Below are 19,758 nucleotides of genomic sequence, written 5' to 3' on the forward strand. Positions count from 1 at the left end.
AACAAGGGTTGGGAGGGAGAATCCAGAGTTTGAGGGGTTGGATCCAGGGTTTGGGTGTAGGTTTTGGGATCTGGCCGTAGGCTCCAGATTTTGGAAGTAGGATCCAGGATTTGAGGGGTAGGATCCAGACTTTGGAGGCAGATTCCAGGATTTGGATTAGGTATCGGGATTTGGAGGCAGGATCCAGAGCCGGATGTTTTCCTGGCTGTGCCATTGGCTGCTGCTTTGAGCCTGGGTGAGCCCCATCCCATCTCCAGATCTCTCATTTTCCTGTCCCTGTGGGAGGAAGGATAACGGCCCAATTCACAGTGAGGCTGGGGTGGGATGGGATGGGATGGGATGGATTTGGTCCCCATGGTCCTCTGGGATGGGATGGATTTGGTTTCCATGGCCCTCTGGGATGGGATGGGATGGATTTGGTCCCCGTGGCCCTCTGGGGTGGGATGGGATGGGATGGATTTGGTCCCCATGGCCCTCTGGGATGGGATGGATTTGGTCCCCGTGGCCCTCTGGGATGGGATGGGATGGATTTGGTTTCCATGGCCCTCTGGGATGGGATGGGATGGATTTGGTCCCCATGACACTCTGGGATGGGACACGATGGAGTCCATCCCCCACATCTCCCTGGGCTGGGTGTGCTGAGAGTCTGAGCAGGGTCTGAGCAGAGTCTTTGTGTGCCTGGGGAGGCTGAGGAGGAGGAGGAGGAGGAGGAGGAGGCAGAACTGGAGCTTTCACTGCTCTGTTCGGTTATAGACAGAGATCGGTTTGGGCTCATCCAAATTAAAATGCAAGGAGAGTCTCTGTGTGCCCAAACTGCTCCCTGAATTTAACAAATCACCCCAACACCGCCCTCACACCCCCCCTTGCACATCCTCCTGCTTGAGCAGTGACTCCCAAAGGCCCTGGGGAGAGCAGGAGCAGCAGGAGCTCTCCCATCCCTCTCCCATCACTCTCCCATCACTCTCCCATCACTCTCCCATCGCTCTCCCATCGCTCTCCCATCGCTCCCGTGGGTGCTCTGGCCCTGCAGAGCCCTGGCTGGGATGTGCAGGATCTCCCCAAATTCCAGCTGCCGCCACACAGGGATGGGCAGAGCTGTTTCCTCACAGAGCTGCGTGGAAAAGGCCCAACTGGGGGATTTTAATTCCAGGAAAACACAGCACAGCATCCAGAGAGAAGGAGTGATTTCATAAACGACCATTAGCAGCACGTGTGCTGTTTAAGGACTTAATCCCTCCCAATCCCTCCCGATTAATGATTAATTGTGCCACTAATTGCGCTATCACAGCGTGGCAGGCCCAGCCACACCAGTGCTGAACCAGACCACACCTGGGAGCACTGGGGACGGGGCAGCTCTGCTGTGAGAGCCTGGCCCAAATCCCTCATCTCTTCGGGCCTCAGGATTATAATCCTGCCTTATCTCCAGCGTTTCCTTATCAGCCGTGAGGCAGGAGAGGATTGGATGCACTTGGAACAGCCCTGCTCTGTGTCATCCCTTTTTTTGCGTGGATTTTCCATGACTCCTGTGAAAACCACATGGAAATTGCTCCGTGTTTCGATCGGGAGGAGAGGAAAAGCACAATATTTGAATTTACTCCCGTTATTTTATGCTTTGGATGCCTCTTTCATGCACAGCAGGCTGCAGGCCAGCACCTCTCTCTTCCTTACAGTGTCCAAGGCCTTGAGGGCCCAGCCATGAGTTTTCCTGGGGGAGATCCCTCTCCTTCGTGCTCCTTCCTTCTGTTTATCTCACTCTGAGCTCTGTTATCTCCCCAAGGCTTGTGCAGGAACCAGTCTGGCTTGTCAAGGACGCCAGGGCTGGGGGGACCTCCCCCAGCGAGGCTTTTCAAGCACAGGGAGGAGGTGGGTTTGGAGTGAAGTGAACAAAATCTTAAAAGAAAAAACAATTAAAAAGGGATTAATTGATGGTTTTCAACCCCACCAATGTATTTGCTTTGTCTGCCAGTGCCACGAGTGACACTGCAGCTTTGAGGACACGGGGCTGGGGCTTGGCTGGGTGGCACAGATGGCATTTACAGTTTAACGAGGAACAAGGTTTATCCAAACACTCTGTGCTCGCCCAGTTCCCAGACAGGCCTGGAACGTTTCCTTCCCGGGGAAGGGAGCAGAGCTTGGCAGGCACCGAGGCAGGAATAATCTGTTTATTGCACCTGGGAGCTCCTATTCCCTATCCAGGAGTGTCCGTGTTGGGATTAACAGGAAAATGTTGGAGCTGGGGATGGGTTTTAGGGTGGATTTTAGGGAGGGAGGTGCAAGGGTGGCTGAGGGATGGAGGATTCCTGGAAGGCAGCATCTCACCCGGGTCTGGGATCCTGGAGGGTTTGTGTCATCACATCCCTGGGCACTCCTTGGACATCCCTGTGCTTGAGGAAAAAGGTTCAAGGAAAAGGGAGAACGGAACCATCCCTGGAGCGTGAGGCAAGGATGTCCCAAAGCCTGGAACTTTGGCAGTAACAGGGATCTCATGCCAAGTTTGCTGCCCCAAACCCCTGCTTTTATCGCCCTGGCATCCCTGGCAGCCACCTCTTGGCTCAGGAAGGTTTTTTAAAGCTCCTGCCTTCCTCCAGCAGCTCGGTGGGACAGAAATCCCTGATCCCAGCTGGAGCAAGGACTGGGGCAATCCCTTCCCTCGTCTGGGAAGCAGAGCCAGGCCGGGAGGATCTCAGAGATCCCACATCTCACCTGGCTGGGGCTCTGAGATCATCAGCACGAGGAAGGGTCGGGATAAAAGGTGTTGCAGGATTTCCCTTTGTAGGAGAGAGGGATCCAAAAGTAATCACTGATCACAGCTCCTGCTGTGCTTGGAAACCCTCTGGTTCCTCAAGCGTTGGCTCCTCCTCGCCTCCCTCCCTGTGGCCGCTTTTCCCTCCCATCTGAGGGGGAAATACCCCACACGTGCACAGGGCCCTGCAAGGATGGGTGCAGGACTGGTTTTAGATTAAATCCCAGCTTAGTGCAATCCTTGGCAGGGCAGGAGCCTGGCAGGGTTTGCTCCCTCCCTCCCAGCCATGTGACCCTGGCAGGGCTTTAAATAAAGCAGATTTGAAACCCTTCAGGCCAGGGGTTTCTGTGCCTTTAACGCCAAACTGTGGCACTGCTGCTCCACAGCTTTGTCCTGGGGAAAGCCCAGGCCACGGCTGGGACTGGGAGTGACCGGAGTAGGGACAGGGGGTGGGAGCAGTGACCTGAGCCCCCAGGTGACTTTAATTCAGCCACAGCAACTCAGAGAGCTGCTGCCGAGTCGGGAAGGGCGCTCTGTGTCCGAGGGGAAAAGTCCTGCTGGGAGTTTTCCTGAGATTTCCCACTGCTGGCCCTTCCGGAGCAAACCAGCTGTGCAGGGAATCTGCTGATCCAGAGGCTGTGAATCCCTGGATCCGGGCTGCTCACGCCCTGGGGATGCTGAACGTACCAGGGAAGTGCTGACACCACCCCCAGCAGGGCAGGGACAATGCGAGCCCTGAGCTCCCCCGGCTCTGGGGTGGCCAAACTGGCCAGCAGTGGCCCCATTGTTGTCGCAGCTGAACACTGGACACTTCTCCCAGGTTAGGGAATAAGTGCCCAGTGTTCCAGGCCCGCTGGAATAATGACTGGCATTGGGATGCTGTGCCCAGAGCTGCCCTGAGCTCACCAGGAGCCGAGGGAGAGCTGAGGGCACAGAGAAAGGCGAAATATCCCGGGGCAGAACAAAGGGCCTTTGTGTGCTCCCGTTACTGGGCTCCTTGTCAGCTCCAAGCGGGAGTGGGAATGTGCATCCAGGGAGTGGGAATGTGCATCCAGGGAGTGGGAATGAGCATCCAGAGAGTGGGAGTGTGCATCCAGGGAGTGGGAATGTGCATCCAGGGAGTGGGAGTGTGCATCCAGGGAGTGGGAGTGTACATCCAGGGAGTGGGAATGTACATCCAGGGAGTGGGAATGAGCATCCAGGGAGTGGGAATGTGCATCCAGGGAGTGGGAGTGTGCATCCAGGGAGTGGGAGTGTACATCCAGGGAGTGGGAGTGTGCATCCAGGGAGTGGGAATGAGCATCCAGGGAGTGGGAGTGTGCATCCAGGGAGTGGGAATGAGCATCCAGGGAGTGGGAATGTGCATCCAGGGAGTGGGAATGAGCATCCGGGGAGTGGGAATGAGCATCCAGGGAGTGGGAATGTGCATCCAGTGAGTGGGAGTGTGCATCCAGGGAGTGGGAATGTACATCCAGGGAGTGGGAATGAGCATCCAGGGAGTGGGAATGAGCATCCAGGGAGTGGGAATGTACATCCAGGGAGTGGGAATGAGCATCCAGGGAGTGGGAATGTACATCCAGGGAGTGGGAATGTACATCCAGGGAGTGGGAGTGTGCATCCAGGGAGTGGGAATGAGCATCCAGGGAGTGGGAATGAGCATCCAGCCAAGGGCTTCCCTTCCCCTCCCATCCCTGCACCGAGCACAGGTTGGAATCCCATCCCTGGAAGTGTCCAAGGCCAGCTGGGAGCAACGTGGGATGGTGGAAGGTGTCCCTGCCCGTGGAAGTGGGATGAGCTTTAAGTTCCCATTCCAACCCAACCCGTTCTGTGATTCCATGATTCTGTAAATGAACTGGCAGGAAGTTTTCCATGGATCCACATTTCCCAGGCTATCACCATGTTTTCCTGACTCTCAGAACGTGGCTTTGCCCATGTCATTGTCTCTTAACAACAAATTCCCAACTGGAATTCTGCAGAGGAGGGATGGGAACGCTGCTGTGCCGGGTGCTGGACACCCCCAGCCCAGGATCTCACATCCCAAGGGAATTCAAACCAGCTGAGAGGGAGGATGCGTTGCCGTCATTCCCGATTTATCCCTGTGACATTCCAAGAGAGCCCAAGCCGGAGCGGGAGCCAGCCTCAGGCATTTCCTGGGAGATCCTTTGTCCTCCCAGCCCCGAAGGGAGGACAGAGGTGTCCTGGCTGCCACAGCCGCGTTCCTGCATTTGCTGTGATCATGCAAGGCAGCAGCACAGGAGGGCAGAAACTGCAGCCTGAGGATGGCCTGACTCCCTGGGGCTCCCAGGCTCCCTTCCCAATCTTTCCCAGGATGATGGTGCTGCCGTTTGCTGCGGGGGTGCTGGAGATTTATCGGGATTGATGGCGCTCCCTTCCCTGCGGGATCCTGGCAGGGAAGGGGGGAATGTCAGACCCTGACTGGCAGCACTGAGGGCGGGAGGAGGGAGAGGTGGCCTTGCTCTGTCCCCTCATCCCTCAGCTTTTGGGGAGGGTAATTCCTTGGCTGGGAATTCTTCCTGAGCAGGATCCGGCCCCAGCTCTGCAGGTCCTCGCTGTGGGGTTGTTCCACTGGGGCTGTGCTCCACAGCATCCTCCTGGGCAGGGAGGTTGTTACCCCAGGGAGGATTTATCCCAGCCAGGGGCTGTCCCTCCGACCTTCCGTGGGAGAATTCCCAGCTGCCACAGGAGACTTAGCCTCACCCCCAGTGTGACTTTGAATCATTTCCCTCCAAGCCCCCGGAGCAGCCCGGAATCACTGGAATCACTCCCCATCCCCTTCTCCACATTTCTGAGGACCTCAGTGTGGCCCTGCAAAGGAAATCCGGCGTGGGGGAGGAATTTGGGGGGTGCTGAGCTCCTTTTCGCACAGGAATGCGCAGCACAGAGGGGCTGGGATCTCTCCCATCTCAGGCAGCTTTTCCCTGCTCCTCCTCCGTGCTGGAGCTCGGGAGAACCTCAGCCGGCCCAGAGGGACCTGCCTGGTTCTGGGGCTGTGCTGGGGAGCTTCTGCTTCCCCTGGCTCTGTGTCCAGGCCGTGCCATGTGAGGAGGGGCACGTATTGCCCGGGCAGCTGGTTTGTTCAGCCCCGTAGCCACACGCAGTGTCACAGGACTGCCGTGTTTGCTGAGCAAATAAAGGCTCCACGAGGAGCAGAATTCCCCATTTCTCCGGGCCTTGCAGGAGTGAATCGATGCCACCTAATAGGCAGGAGCACGAAGTGCTGAATAGAGCTGTTCACTTCGCCTTGTAAACACAACCGGTAATCTCTCCGGGGATTAAAATTAAAAAAAAAAAAAACAGATTAGAAGAAGCGAACTTTTCCCTCCAAGCCTTCCTCTCTTTCGGCTGGGAAATGGGGGCAGGAGCCTGGTAAAATGGTTAAAAAAAGGAAAAAACCGAGAATTTATCATTTTTTGAGAGGCAGTAATTAGTGCTGGAAAGCTTTGCTTCCAAACCCTGCTGAAGGAGGGAGGGCACGGTCCCATACTCTGGTGAGGCCTAAAATACCTGGCTCAGGAATTCCAGAGCAGGGAAGCCGTAGAAACGTGGGAGAGATTCACTCCCAGCCGGAACTCCTGCAGGAGCACTTCACCCAGGAATGGTGAGGCTGATTTCTGGACACAGCCTTGAAGGCAGCGTTTACAGGATCGTTAGCTCCGTGTCTGGATCCCGTCAGGAGCTTTCCTGCTGGGATTCAGCTCTGGGGCTCTTTGAAGTGTTTTAGGCGGGTGTTTTACTCTCCAGCCCTGTTCCAGTCAATGCAGATCGCTGGCTTTAATCCTGGCCCTTGGCCGGGTTCCAGGCCGGGTGATTTCATTTTTGCCCGTTGATGCCGAAATTCCTCATTGCCGTGTGAAACTGCTCCTTCCCTTCGTGTCCTGCCGTGCAACGTCGTGTTCCTGCCTGCTGTTAATTATCCAGCTCCCTCTCCATCCCGGCAGCATCCAGGGATCGCTGCTATTCCTGCCAGGCTGCAAAACCCAAGTGATGTCATCGCTTTATTTAACAAGTCTCACTTTCACTCGGAAAGTCAATAAAAGCCAACATTTCCTTTAGGACACTGGGGGAAAAAAAAAAAAACCAACCCAAAACCAAAACAAGAGGCGGTCGCCAGGAATTCTTCCTTTGAAATCCGTGCTGGGGGAGAGCAGCTGTAAAAGGGGATTTCTTTCTCCCACAGGGAATGCGGCTGGAGGGTGGGTGACGCTCCTCGGCCCCCAGGGTGCTCTGGGGCACGCCACAGTACCCGGCCCGACTCTACATTTCCCCTGGAATGCGGGTTGGGGATGCTTTGCTTCCAGGAACACAGCAGCGAATCCCGGCTTCGGGACACCTGGATCCATATGGGACAGGGCGAATTCCTCTCGGGGAAGGAGAATTCCTGTTGGGGAGGAGCCGAGGGCTGAGGACAAGAACAATCCCATAAATCCCAGCTGAGCAACGTTTTAATGTGAACTCCCCCCAGCAGATCCCGAGCAGGTTCAGGTCCAGCTGGAAAAATGAGCCCAGGGATGTGAGGACCATGAGCAGGGGGCAGCTCGGGCGTGGCAGGAGAGGCTGCAGCGATCCCGGGGCTATTTTTACCCCACTCCCAGTTCCTCTCCAAGGAGATTTATATTTAGCAGCCTGGAGCTGCCGGCATTCCTACAGGAAGCAAGAGAGGGGGAAAGGATTTGGATTTGTGGAGCAATTTTTTGCCAGTGAGAAGCTGATTCCCTGCTAAGCCATCCTCGGCTTTTTGGGGAGGGGGAGGGAGATGGAGAGACCACTTCCCCTCATTTTCCTCATTCACCTGGGGTGTCTTCCCTGTTCCCTGCATCTGTCCTGATCCAGATTTGATCTCCTGATCAAAGGAGGTTATGGTTCGGCTCGGTAGGGGATTGTCAGAGCAGGAATCACTCAGCAGAGCACCTTCCCGTGATCCCAATGTTCTCCTTGCTGTCCTGATTATCCCATTCCAGTCCCTGCCATGCTCTTTGGAACCCAGAGCGTCCCTGGTGCCGCCTCTTTATGGTGCCCAAGCACGTTCCTGTAGCACTGGGAAAACATTCCCATGTCTGCAGGCTGGAGTGGAGGTGTCTGAAACCCTCCCGCCTCCCTTCCCACCCCCGCAACCCCCCCCCCCCCCGCCCCCAGCCCCGATTCCAGGCAGGGCCGAGCCTCCAGCCTCGGGAATTTGCGGCGTTAAAGGTGGGAGCTGAGCGGGGGCGGCTGCTGCGTGGGAGTTCCCGGGATCCAGGTGAATGCCCGGGATTTGCAGGGGATTCACCCACTGCAGGGTGCCGTGCCTCACCGCAGAGCCTGGCAGGCGCCCAAACCGAGTGTTTATATTGCTGACGGATAATCTTTTAAGCTTTCAGATGCGGGCACGCCGGCCCGAGTGTTCCCGTTGTCCTGGCGACGGGATGCGCCGGCTCCCGGATGCGGTGTCTGATCGCATCAGTCTGGAATGCTGCGATCGCCCTTCGGGTGGGCTGATAAGCCTGGGAGGGGGCTGGGGGGCTCTGGGGACAGCCAGGGAAGAGCTGGAGCAGGGACATCCAGGAGAAAGGGCCGAGCTGCGCCAGGGGTGCGGGAGAGGGTGCGGGATGTGCAGGGAAGAGCCGCTCCCTGCGGGAAGGAACATCCCTGAGTGGTTTTTAGGGCCTGTTTGGTACCAAGGGGCGATTCCCTTCTTCGGATGGGGTTGGGAGCAGCTTTAAAGTCCAGGGCTGTTCATGGAAAACCCCCTGGCGGGCAGGTTGGAGTGTCCAGAGGATAAGGGATGCAGGAGGAGCATTCCTACTCTCCTGGGAGTGGGAAGAAGAGAGGGATGGACCCAAACCTCCTCAGGCCTGAGCGCGGAAGGGGCAGAGCTGTGGCTGGTTGGGGGTGGGACGCTGATGTCCCATCCCTGGAAGTGTCCAAGGTTGGACGGAGCCTGGAGCAAGCTGGGATAGGGGAAGGTGTCCTTGCCCATGGCAGGCGGTGGGATGAGATGATTCCTGAGGTCCCTCCAACCCAAACCAGTCTGGGATTTGGGAATTCCATGTCAGTACGCCCAGGGAGCACTGGCTGGGTGCTGGGTCCGTGCTGGGCAGCAGGAATTGCAGCGGAGCAACACTTCCAGCCTGATCCCATCCACGCTGAGCCTGGGAAGAGCTCAGGAAAGGCAAAGCCGCGTCCTCCAGGGCGAGCTCCCCGCCCGCCCCCGTGGCTGCTCCGCCCCGTGCCCCTGAGGGGTTTTCCTCCTTTAAGGGTTTTGTTGCTTTTATCAGATCTGCGGCTAAGGCGATTCTGATGCCCCGCAGGAGGAGTCACCGGGAGCTTGGGGGTGAGCTGGGAGCTCGGAGTATCTCCCGGGGCTGGGATTTGGGGGATCCCCCCTCTGCCCGTGCTGCCTGCACTCAGCATCTTGCTGCTGGCTCAGGAAGCTTTTGTTGCAGGGGCTAAGCAGAAACCAAACTGCCGGGGGAGAGGTGCTTCCTTTTCCAGTGATAAGTGTGGGATTGAGTCTTTTCCATCACTGTTTAGCCTGTTTCCTGCTTTCCTTCTGTTTTTACCCCTTTCCAGGCATTCCTGCAGTTTCCAGGGATGCCGTAAGGCAGAGCCTGTGTTGGTTCTTGTGTTTGATTGTGCACAGCCCTGCCCTGGGCTCAAAAAAAAAATCACCCTCCCTGCACCTCTTGACCAGAGCCAGCTCTTAAAACCACGAGGAGCCCGATTTCTCTGGCAAAGACGTGGCTCCTCTTCTGCTGTGCCCCAGAGAAGGGATGTCCCCGGGGTCCCCTGGAGGGGAAGCTCACTTTGGGACATTGCCAACCCCAAAGAGCAGCAGCTGTGGGGTGGAAATTCAGGATGCTGCCAGCCCCAAAAAGCAGCAGCTGTGGGGCTCAGGGCTCATCCCAGTGTTGTCCGGCTCTCTGAGCCTGCTGTCCCCTTCCCCGCAGGGCTCAGCCGTCCCTGGCAGCACGAGGGAAGATGAACAAGATGAAAAACTTCAAGAGGAGGTTCTCGCTCTCGGTGCCGCGCACGGAGACCATCGAGGAGTCGCTGACGGAGTTCACGGAGCAGTTCAACCAGCTCAACAACCAGAGGAACGAAGGTGAGGAGCCCTTGGGTCCCTGCCGTGGGGCTGGGGCTGCTCAGGACCGGCTGGGGTGGGTAAGAGCCTCTCCAGCCCCCCAGCCATTCTCTGGCGTGTGTGGAGAGTTCCTGCCCCTTGCTCGGCGTCGCTTTCCCCATTATCTGCCCGTGGGGATGAATAATACCTCGTCATTAAACCTGAAGAGAGATTTATCCTTGCGTGAGGAAAGCCTGATGGGAGGGAAAGGAATTTGCACAGAATGGGGAGCAGTGACACAGCTGCGGTTAAGGTGGAGAGTGGGAAAGTGTGGGATCTGCTCCTGCCTCCCCAAAAGAGGGGGTGACCCCTCTGGGGGCTCCAGGCTGGTGTTCCCCCAAGCCAAAGGGGCCGTTCGCTGTCCTGGGCAGCACCAGGGGCTCGCTGGCCTTTGCTCCTTCCTGCGAGTTGGTTTTCAGCATCCCAGGCAGATTTAGGGTTAAACCCCTGCCTGAGCTGCGCGGGGCGGGCACATCCCCTGTGCGAACAGCAGCCCCCAGAGCAGGCTGGGGCAGGCTCCGGGCAGAGCCGGGGATGCTGGAGGCGCTGGGAGCAGCCCCGCCGAGGTGGCCGTGCTCGGGCAAGCCGGGCAGAGCTCGGGGAGCCGGGCAGAGCCGGGCTCGGCTCATCCCGGGGTGAATCCCGGCCATGCCGCGGTGCCTGCTGCCAGCAGTGCCACAGCCCGGCCCCTTCCCGTGCCCTCAGCTCCCGTTCGAGCTCTGTTTGCCCTCGCCCCGCAATCGCTGAAGCTTTGGCTGCGGGCGGGGGCTGAGCCCTGATGTCACCGCCTGGCACCGGCGCTGCCCGGCGGGGAGGGCCCGGCCGTGCCAGCCGAGCTGCTCCGAGGGTGCTGTAACCTCGTTTAGAGCCGCCTTTCCTCCCTCCCGAGGCTCCTCTTTATCTCTGCAGACACCCGAGCAGCATCCCCGGCGGCTCCTGCCCCACTCCCACACGCGCCAGCGGGCAGCGAGGGCTGTAATTAGACCTGAGCCCTTAATTAGCCGTGCAGGAGCTGTGGGTATAAAATGGGGCAAGGCTGAGGAAGTTCTGAGCGCTGACAGCTGCTCCTGCTGTTGGCCTTGATCCGCTCCGGGATGTGGGATCCCCTCCCGTTATCTCCTCCCTGCAACCCCCAGAGGTGATTTCCCTGCTACTCTGCTTTAATGAGACATCGGTCACGGGTCTTCCTTTGCCCTTGGGTGGCAAAAAGGGCAAGCAGCGTCTGCCAGCCCCTCCTGGGCTTTTGGCCTTGATCCCGAGGTAGCCAGGAGAGAACAGGAGTAAAGTCTGAGCCTGTGGCCGGGACCGAGGGTGGGTCCATGATTTGGGGTGTGCGCCAGCCGGTCTCTTGCAGGGTTTGTGGTCAGCTTTGGAGCTGAGTTTGGATCTTTCTGAGGGCTTGCTCCCCTTTTTCCAGGTGGAGGATCAAAGTGCAGAGGGGAAAAGTGACTTTGCTCCAGCTGTGGGGAGCAGAGCTGAGCCTGCAGCCACGGCAGCCGCTCCTGAGCTGCTCCTCCTCCCCACAAAACAGCTCTGCGGCAGGTTTTACCTTCCTTGTCGGGATCTCTGGGGCTGTCCCTGGGCTCTCTGTGTCCCCATGACTCCAGAGCCCATCCTGTCTCTCCTGGTGACAGCTGATGAGAGCTCAGGAGCTGTGATCCTTTCTGCAGAGCCAAGAGCTAATCACAGCAGGGATCGACACCTCTCACAGCAGGGATCAACACCTCGCTTCTCCTTCCCCCACCTCGCTTCTCCTTCCCCCACCTCGTGTCACTCCCCAGGGAATTGTCTGGAGTTCGTGTTTTCCCTCCAGCCTCAGAAATCCTGGGTTGGAAGCATTCCCAGGCTGCAAACCCCACACTCTGCTGGCTGTGGGTGCCCGTACCCATCCTTGGGGAGCAGGAGGAGGCCAGGCCTGCTCAAGAATCACAGAATCAGGGAATGGTTTGGCCTGGAAGGGACCCCAGATCTCCTCCCATTCCACCCATGCTGTGGGCAGGGACACTTCCACTATCCCAGGGTGCTCAAGAGCTGCTCTGGGTCCTGTAAGGGGATAAGCAGGGTTCAAATCTGCCCCATCTGTTGTGTTTGTGGTGAGAAATCCTTGGCTCCGTCCTCCCCACTCCGTCATTCTCATGACCTCACCCCCACAGATGCTGATAAAAGGAGGAAAAACAGCCTTTTAATTTATTTTTTTTTCCCAGGCTGGAAAATCAAACAGCTTTCCAGCCTGGACACATCCTGTCACTGGCAATGTCACCTTGGTGGACCCATTTTTTCAGAGGGATCAGGGCTTTGATAAGAGCTGGGAATATCCAGCAGTAGCTCCAAAGCACCTGCAGCCCGCTCTGCCCTCCCAGGCCAGATAAAATTCAGTGTCTGGGCTGAAAAGGGATAAAACAGAGCCAGCTCTGACCTTGGGAGCACCAGGCCCCAAAGAAACGGTGGTGAGGGGGAGGAAGGAGGATGAAAAACCCGAGCCCTGAGCGGCACAGAGCCTGGAGAGGAGAGCTCACACTCAGCAAAGTAATTAAAAGTTCTAAGGCAGGCAGGCAGCGCAGGGTTCTGGCCCCTTTCCTTGGGAGATCAAAGCTTGTTTTGGCACAGGCAGCATTTAAATATATTTATAAAAAGGGCTGCTGGTGTCTGCGGCCTCCCTTTCATTCTCTTTGATATCCCAGAGGCCTCGTTCCTGGTGGAGTGTCAGCGCTCCCCGAATCCACGTGAAATGAATTCCCTCACGGTCTGCACGCCCACAGCTTCACACTGAGCACCCAGCAAGGTCCTCCAAGCCCCGAGGGCAACTCCAGCCCTTTGGGATTAGGAATCTCCTGGTGACAGCACAGGCTGGGCTGGGCTACCATGTCCCCCACCCCAGGGCAGCCCAAACCCCTCTCCCCTCACTTCTGTGAAGTTTTACTTGCTGTTCCCATCCCTTTTGGACCAATTGGAGTGTCCAGGTTGTCAATTCACCTCTGATTGTGACAAAGAGGCTGGCTCGGATCTGCTGGTGCAGAGAGCCAACGCTGCTGGTTTGCAGCTCTCAGGACAGGCTGCACCTTTTACCCAGCTTTGGGTTTGTTTCACCTGTGGGAACCAGCACAAATTCATCCAAAATATCATTTCCAGTGGATTAGTCGGGCTCCAGTGAGTCAGATCTTGAATGGCCTTTAGTTTCCTTGAGTATAATTTGCTTGGGAAACGAGGAAGTTAAAAAGATTTGGTCCAGTTGAGTTAATCCACGTTATTTTCATACCTGTGGTTAATTCAGGGGACGTTTCCTGATGGCTGCTCTAAAAACAGATGGAGGGGAAGGGACAGGGAGCAGAGGAGGGGTTTGCCTGTGTGCTCAAAACCCCTGGCACCGTTTCAGCCCCTCTCAAGCCCCGTGGCATGGGCTGAACGCACCCCTCAGGTGCAGGCTGGGCACCCAGAACCCCTCAGCTCTCAGCTCCCTGCTTGCCCGGTGCCCATGGCACAAACCCACAGCCTTTGCCAGGTCACTTGCCTGCCACCTCTCATTCGTCAGCCGAGCGAACCACAGCCAGGTCCCAGCCCTGCTCAGCACCCCGTGAAAATCCAGCCCTCCCTTCCCATCCTCAGCCATGAGATCATCCCTGGCTGCATCTCCGGGTCCGAGTGGGGATTGTCGCTGTGCAGCGCCGGGGACAGAGCTGGGCTCAGCCCGGGGCACCCCCTGGGGAGTTTCCCTCCTGCACTGCTCCCCCTTAGTCTGGGGAAGGTCTGCAGGGAGGGCACCGGGGATTTTGGGGGATTTTGGAGCGTGGCTGCAAAGCTGGGAGAAGGGACAGAGCGGTGTGGTCACCGTGGAGGGGACAGGGTGGTCCGTCCTGCTTGAGCCCACACCGTTTGTCCAGCCCGGCATGTCCAGTGCATCATCCTCGCTCCCAGCACGCCCAGTTTGGTGCTGCCTCCTTCTGAACAGCCCCCGGAATCAGCACCCATGGATTCCCCGGGGGAATCCTCCTCGCTGGGGGCCAGGTGGCCCGCGCTGAACGCTCTGTGCTGGCTGTGCCACCACGGGGCTGGGAGTGCCGGAATGTCCCTGGAGTGCCAGAATGTCCCTGCTGGTAATCACAGAGTGAGGAGCTTTAAGTGCAAACCTCAAATCGGGGACCAGAAGGAGCTCAATGGTTCATTTTGTCCTGATTTCGTACTCCTTTCACGGCTTCTTGAGCCCAGTGAGGCTCCACACCTGGGGTCTCAAGGGAGGAGTTGTTTTTCTGAGCTGCTTTGGTGTTCAAGGAGCTCTTGTGCTTCTCTCTGTGTCTGGCTGAGGGCAGCAGGATGGGACAGGAGAGCCTGGAGTGGTTTGTTTTGCAATGAGTGACTTTAATCCCAAACTCCCTCTGAGAAACGCTGCCTTGGTTTGAAAGACAGGTGTCTGCTAAGGAAGGCAGGAGCCTCCCTTGGAATGGAAAAGGTAACCCCCTTCCCTCTGAATTATTATCATTTTGAAATTAAGGGGCTTTCAGGCAAAGATATGAGAAATAGGAATAACAGTTCTTTACTAATATATGTATATGTATATGTATAACAAGGAAAACTGCAGCAAAACTCGGAGCAGGGGCAAAGGAACGGCAGGGGCAGGGTGGCCGTGGTCCGGCTCCGAGTGGGGCAGGGAAAGGTGGGCTCTGGATCCCGGGGTTTACCCCTGAAGCTCCCGAGCAGACGGTGAAAAGTCCCTCTTTTAGTGAAGTAGGGCGTTAAATAGGGTCCCAATGGAACGGGCGCTCCAGCGAGCAGGGCTCCAGTCACGGCAGAAGAAAGGCAGCAGGAGAGGAACCTCCCCACAGCCACTGCAGCCTCGCCGCCCCGAACACCGAGAGCACAGGAGCTGGGGGCTGCAGCCAAACCCTTTTCCCAGTCCGAATCCCACGGCACCTCCGCCGCCGCGAGAAACCCGCAGGTGAAGCCGGAGCAGCCGCACCCCGCCCCGAGCTGGAGCCTGGGCTTTTGTCTCGCTGAAGTTTCCAGGCGTTATTGCCTCCTAGCAACACGCAGGGGGAGAATTCCTCAAGAGGAAAAGCAACCAAACAAACCAAAACCAAAAGGAGAACTCCTAACCAAGCGAATGCTCCCATCCCGGCAGGAAAACATCCGGGTTCCGGGGGGTTTGGCGGTTCCCGGGGCACGTGAGGCCCGTGTGTGTAAACTCCTCGAGGAAGGGCTCCTTCCTCTTTCTGTTTTGCTTTCCTGGCCCGGCACCGAGGGATCCAGAGCCAGGAGCGGGCACCTCGGTGTTCCTGAAGGGTTGTTTTGCCTCAAACACTTGGGAACATAAAGCTGGGAAGGCGAATCCTCATCCCCGAGAAACCCCGCAGTGCCGCCGCAGGGCGCTGCAGGGAAAGGGGGAAACCGGACAGGGCTTTTCCTGGAGTATGGAATGGATAAGGGGGAAAGTCTATTCTGTACTGCGGGAAAAATCCAGTCCGGGTTTTCCTCTGAGTCCATTCTGTACTCCGGGAGAAATCCAGTTCGGGTTTTCCTCTGAGTCCATTCTGTACTCCGGGAAAAATCCAATCCGGGTTTTCCCCTGAACCCATTCCGTACTCCGGAAAAACTCCCGTCCGGGTTTTCCCCCATTCCGTACTCCAGGGAGAATCCAGTCCGGGCTTTCCCCATGCCGTAGCGCGGGAGAAATCCGGGCTGAATTTTTCCCGGAGCACTGGGATGGGATTTGGGATCGCTGGGTGGGGAGCAGCTCCCCCCGCCAGAGACCCTCGTGGCAGGGCGTGCTTTGGGAGTGCTGTGGGTGGGGAGGCACCAGGAATCTGGAGCAAAAAGCAGAATTCCCTGGGGATACAGAGGAGGCCGTAGAGATTCCCGTGTGCCCGGAGCAGCCCTGCCCCGCCCCCGCTCCTCGCGGCTTGTGCCGCCGCTGCAGCCGCTCACTGTGCTTCCCTTCTGTCCCCAGACCTGGCTCAGGGGCACCTGCAGCTGGCGCAGCTGGGCAGGGACCTGGCAGCTGACGGCAGCCCCGTGTCCCCGCCGGAGGGGCAGGGCCGGTCCCCGGTGGCGGCCGTGCGCTACCGCAACCACGGCCAGCGCCGCTTCTCCACGGAGGCAAGTGCTGGGGGCAGGGGGGACCCGGCACCTCTGGCTGTCGCCTCCCCGCTGGCTGGAAGGGCCGGGCTGCGGCTCGGGATGTCACTTGTCCTCTGTCCCCTCCCTGCAGGACGTCAGCAAGCGCCTCTCGCTGCCCATGGACATCCGCCTGCCCCCCGAGTTCCTGCAGAAGCTGCAGATGGAGAGCCCGGAGCTCCCCAAGCCCCTGAGCAGGATGTCCCGGCGGGCCTCCCTCGTAAGTGGCCCCGAGCCGCAGGGGCAGCGCCCGGCCCGGCCCCTCCCGCACGGACACCCGGGCCCGGCCGTGCTGGGCCGGGCTGGGCCGGCTGCCCCGGGCTCACTGAGGTCCCCTCACGTCCCTGCCCAGCCCCAGCCCTTCCTGCACACCCCCAGCAGCACCGGCAGGAGCTGAGGGAGCTGGGAAAGGGGCTCAGCCCGGAGAAAAGGGGGATCAGGGGGAATTTCTGGCTCTGCACAGGTCCCTGACGGGAGGGGGCAGCCGGGGGGGATTTGGGATCTTCTCCCGGGGAACAGGGACAGGAGGAGAGGGAACGGCCTCAGGCTGGGCCAGGGGAGGCTCAGGGTGGAAGTTCCCTGAGGAATTTCCTCAGGGAAAGGGTGGTCAGGTCTTGGCAGGGGCTGCCCAGGGAGGTTTGGAGTGCCCGTCCCTGGAGGTGTCACCTGGACGTGGCACTCGGTGCTCAGGGTGGGGATCGGGCACAGCTTGGACTCGATGATCCCGGAGGGGTTTTCCAGCCTCAGTGATCCTGGGATTCTGAGATCTGCACCTGCTGTGCCATTCCCACCTTCCTTCACTCCCCTGAGCACACCTGGCTGCCCTCTCGGCCTGGCTCCTTCCCAGAGGGAGGAGAAGGAAAACCCTCCTGCGATTCAGCCGGAGCCTCTTGCCACTGGAAATGCAAATGTGGATAAATAATGAATCAGCCTTTGCTTCAGCGGTGCCATTTCGGTTTCTTTGCTGCAGAGCAGTAGCAGAAATTGGAGCAAAAACTCTGAGTACAACAGAGCAGGAGCAAAAACCTCTGTGTGCACCTCCAGGTGTGCTCAGAGCTGCCCAGGTACCACAGCCAGGCCGCAGGAGGCATCTCGGGATCCGAGGTGCCCGTTCAGGAGGAGGGAAGGAGAGCTGGAATTCACCTGCCTGTGCTGCCTGAGGATAAAACAGACCCCACCAGGGTGATGTGTCGTTAATATTCACGTCCCCTCGAGAATAAGGAATGGGGCTCTGGGGGTTGTGCAGCGCCTCGGGCTCCAGCACCTTCATTCCTCTGCTCAGGACACGGCTTTTCCCGGGATACGCAGAGGGTTTGGGCAGAAAATGGAGTAAAAATCCCAAATGTCAGTGCCCAGTGTCCCTGGCAACCCCTCTGGAGGTGAAGCCATCCCGGGATGAGGCCCCCCCTCCCCAGTGATGTTTTCCTGTCTCTCCCACAGTCAGATATCGGCTTTGGGAAGCTGGAAACCTACGTCAAACTGGACAAACTGGGAGAGGTGAGTAGTGTGTGACACCCCTGTAAGGAATTAAGTGAAATTCAAAGGGCAGCTCCAAGTGCAAAGGGCAAAAATCTTCAATATCCAGAAATTTTCAGACCAAGACTTTCTCGTGGGGTTCAGACCTGGTGCGGTCACTTCAAGTGGTCCTTCCCCCAGATGTTTTGGGGACACCAGTGCTGTGCCACCCTGGGAAATGGCCTGTGTCCCCTGTCCCCTGCCAGGGCACCTACGCCACGGTGTTCAAGGGCCGCAGCAAACTGACGGAAAACCTGGTGGCGCTGAAGGAAATCCGCCTGGAGCACGAGGAGGGGGCTCCTTGCACGGCCATCCGGGAAGGTGAGGCCGGGAGGGGCCTTCCCCAGGGTCCCAGCAGGATTTGGGATGGCTGTGCCCGTGCTCAGCCCCTGTTCCTGCTGCCCCAACCCCGCTGTCCCCGCAGTGTCGCTGCTGAAGAACCTCAAGCACGCCAACATCGTCACCCTGCACGACATCATCCACACCGAGCGCTCCCTCACCCTCGTCTTCGAGTACCTGGTGGGTCTGGGGGCTTCTCTGGGGGCTGGGGGGGACAAGGGAAGGACAGACTGACGTGTCCTTCCCGCTGCAGGACAACGACCTTAAGCAGTACCTGGAGAACTGCGGGAACCTGATGAGTGTGCACAATGTGAAGGTGAGGGGGGTGCCCGGGACCCCCTGCCCCGTCCCTCATCCTGAGTGGGGGTGTTTTGGGGCTGGGGGAGCCTGGAAATCCCTTCCCCCTTCAGTTGTTGCTCCCTTTGCCCTTTTCCAGCCTGTTCTGAGGCTCCCCCAGCGTTTCTCCCTAAGTAAAATCACTGCACGTGCAGAATGCTCATCCCCTTTTGTGACACCTCCCCACAGCGTTTCCCACCCCAGCACAGCTCCGAGGGGTCTTTCCTGCCCTTGACATCTGGATTCCTCCAGGCAGGTTTATTTTTAGTGCCCACATCCCCGTCCTAAATGCAGCCCCCTCCTCCCCACAGATCTTCATGTTCCAGCTGCTCCGTGGCCTGGCCTATTGCCACGGCAGGAAAATCCTGCACCGAGACCTCAAACCGCAGAACCTGCTCATCAATGAGCGAGGGGAGCTCAAGCTGGCTGATTTTGGTAGGTGAAGCCCTCCAGGGACGGTGCAGGATTGGAAGAAGGGGCAGCTCCTTGACGTGCGTCCCTTCCGCCCTCAGGATTAGCCAGGGCCAAGTCGGTCCCGACAAAAACCTATTCCAACGAGGTGGTGACGCTCTGGTACCGGCCCCCCGACGTCCTGCTGGGATCCACCGAGTATTCCACGCCCATCGACATGTGGTGAGGCACGGAGCTTCCCGGCAGCTTCCTGGCAGCTTCCCGGGCTCTCCAGGACGGGGTGGGGCATTTCCACCCTCATCCCCACGCTGTTGGGTCCAACAGAGGCTGGGGGGCTCTCCCAGAGCTGTTTTCCCTTTCCCCTGGGGCTTTTTACACCAGAGGTTTGGGGGCTCTCCCAGAGCTGTTTTCCCCGTCCCCTGGGGCTCCCCAAAGCAGTTTTCCCATGGGGCTCTAGTTGACATCAGAGGTCTGGGGGCTTTTTTCCCTGTTCTCCCTGTCCCCAGGACTCTCCCAATGCAGTTTTCCATGTCCCCTAGGTCTGTTAGCACCGGAGGGTTTGGGGCTCTCCCAGAGCTGTTTTCCCTGTCCCGTGGGGCTCTCCCAGAGCTGTTTTCCCTGTCCCCAGAGCTCTCCCAGACCTGTTTTCCCCGTCCCCTGGGGCTCAGGGGGTCGGGACCGTGCCATCCCCATCGGGGTGGATGCTGACCAGGAGGGATCCATCTCCCGGAGCTGATTCCCCTCTCCAGCAGCGGCGAGGGCCCCGCGGGGTTTGTGTCCCTCCCCACCTAATCCCGGGGTGTCCCCTGCGCTTTAGGGGGGTCGGATGCATCCACTACGAGATGGTGACGGGCCGGCCGATGTTCCCCGGCTCCACGGTGAAGGAGGAGCTGCATCTCATCTTCCGCCTGCTGGGTGAGCGCTGCGCTGTGCCCGCGTCCCCGCGCGAGGGCAGTGGCTGCCCGCGGGACAGCCGGGCGGGGCTGCGCTGGGAAGCCGGGATGGGGCTGGGATGGGCTGGGATGGGGCTGGGATGGAGCGATCAGGGGCGGGATGGGGTGGGATGAGGCTGGGATGGGCTGGGATGGAGCGATCAGGGGCGGGATGGGGTGGGATGGGGCTGGGATGGAGCGATCAGGGCCGGGATGGGGTGGGATGGGGATGGACAGGGGCGGGATGGGGTGGGATG

General features: G+C 58.6%; 1 protein-coding gene across 2 annotated transcripts in view; it reads left to right on the plus strand.

The window, feature by feature from the left end:
* Positions 1-19,758, plus strand: part of CDK18 (cyclin dependent kinase 18) — a 30,975-nt gene that overhangs the window by 5,495 nt on the left and 5,722 nt on the right. For both annotated transcript variants that reach the window (XM_042013609.1, XM_042013610.1), the window contains exons 2-11: positions 9,691-9,845; positions 15,802-15,950; positions 16,063-16,188; positions 17,409-17,465; positions 17,690-17,804; positions 17,908-18,002; positions 18,076-18,138; positions 18,470-18,593; positions 18,671-18,791; positions 19,387-19,484. In XM_042013609.1, the coding sequence (XP_041869543.1) occupies positions 9,722-9,845; positions 15,802-15,950; positions 16,063-16,188; positions 17,409-17,465; positions 17,690-17,804; positions 17,908-18,002; positions 18,076-18,138; positions 18,470-18,593; positions 18,671-18,791; positions 19,387-19,484 (1,072 nt within the window). In that variant the 5' untranslated portion in view covers positions 9,691-9,721. The remainder of the gene's footprint in view (positions 1-9,690; positions 9,846-15,801; positions 15,951-16,062; positions 16,189-17,408; positions 17,466-17,689; positions 17,805-17,907; positions 18,003-18,075; positions 18,139-18,469; positions 18,594-18,670; positions 18,792-19,386; positions 19,485-19,758) is intronic.

This window comes from Corvus kubaryi, unplaced genomic scaffold, assembly GCF_017639235.1.
Source record: "Corvus kubaryi isolate FWS band 111438036 unplaced genomic scaffold, C.kubaryi_AGA036_p1.0 split1-37355, whole genome shotgun sequence".
In the NCBI taxonomy this organism is placed as follows: Eukaryota; Metazoa; Chordata; class Aves; order Passeriformes; family Corvidae; genus Corvus; species Corvus kubaryi.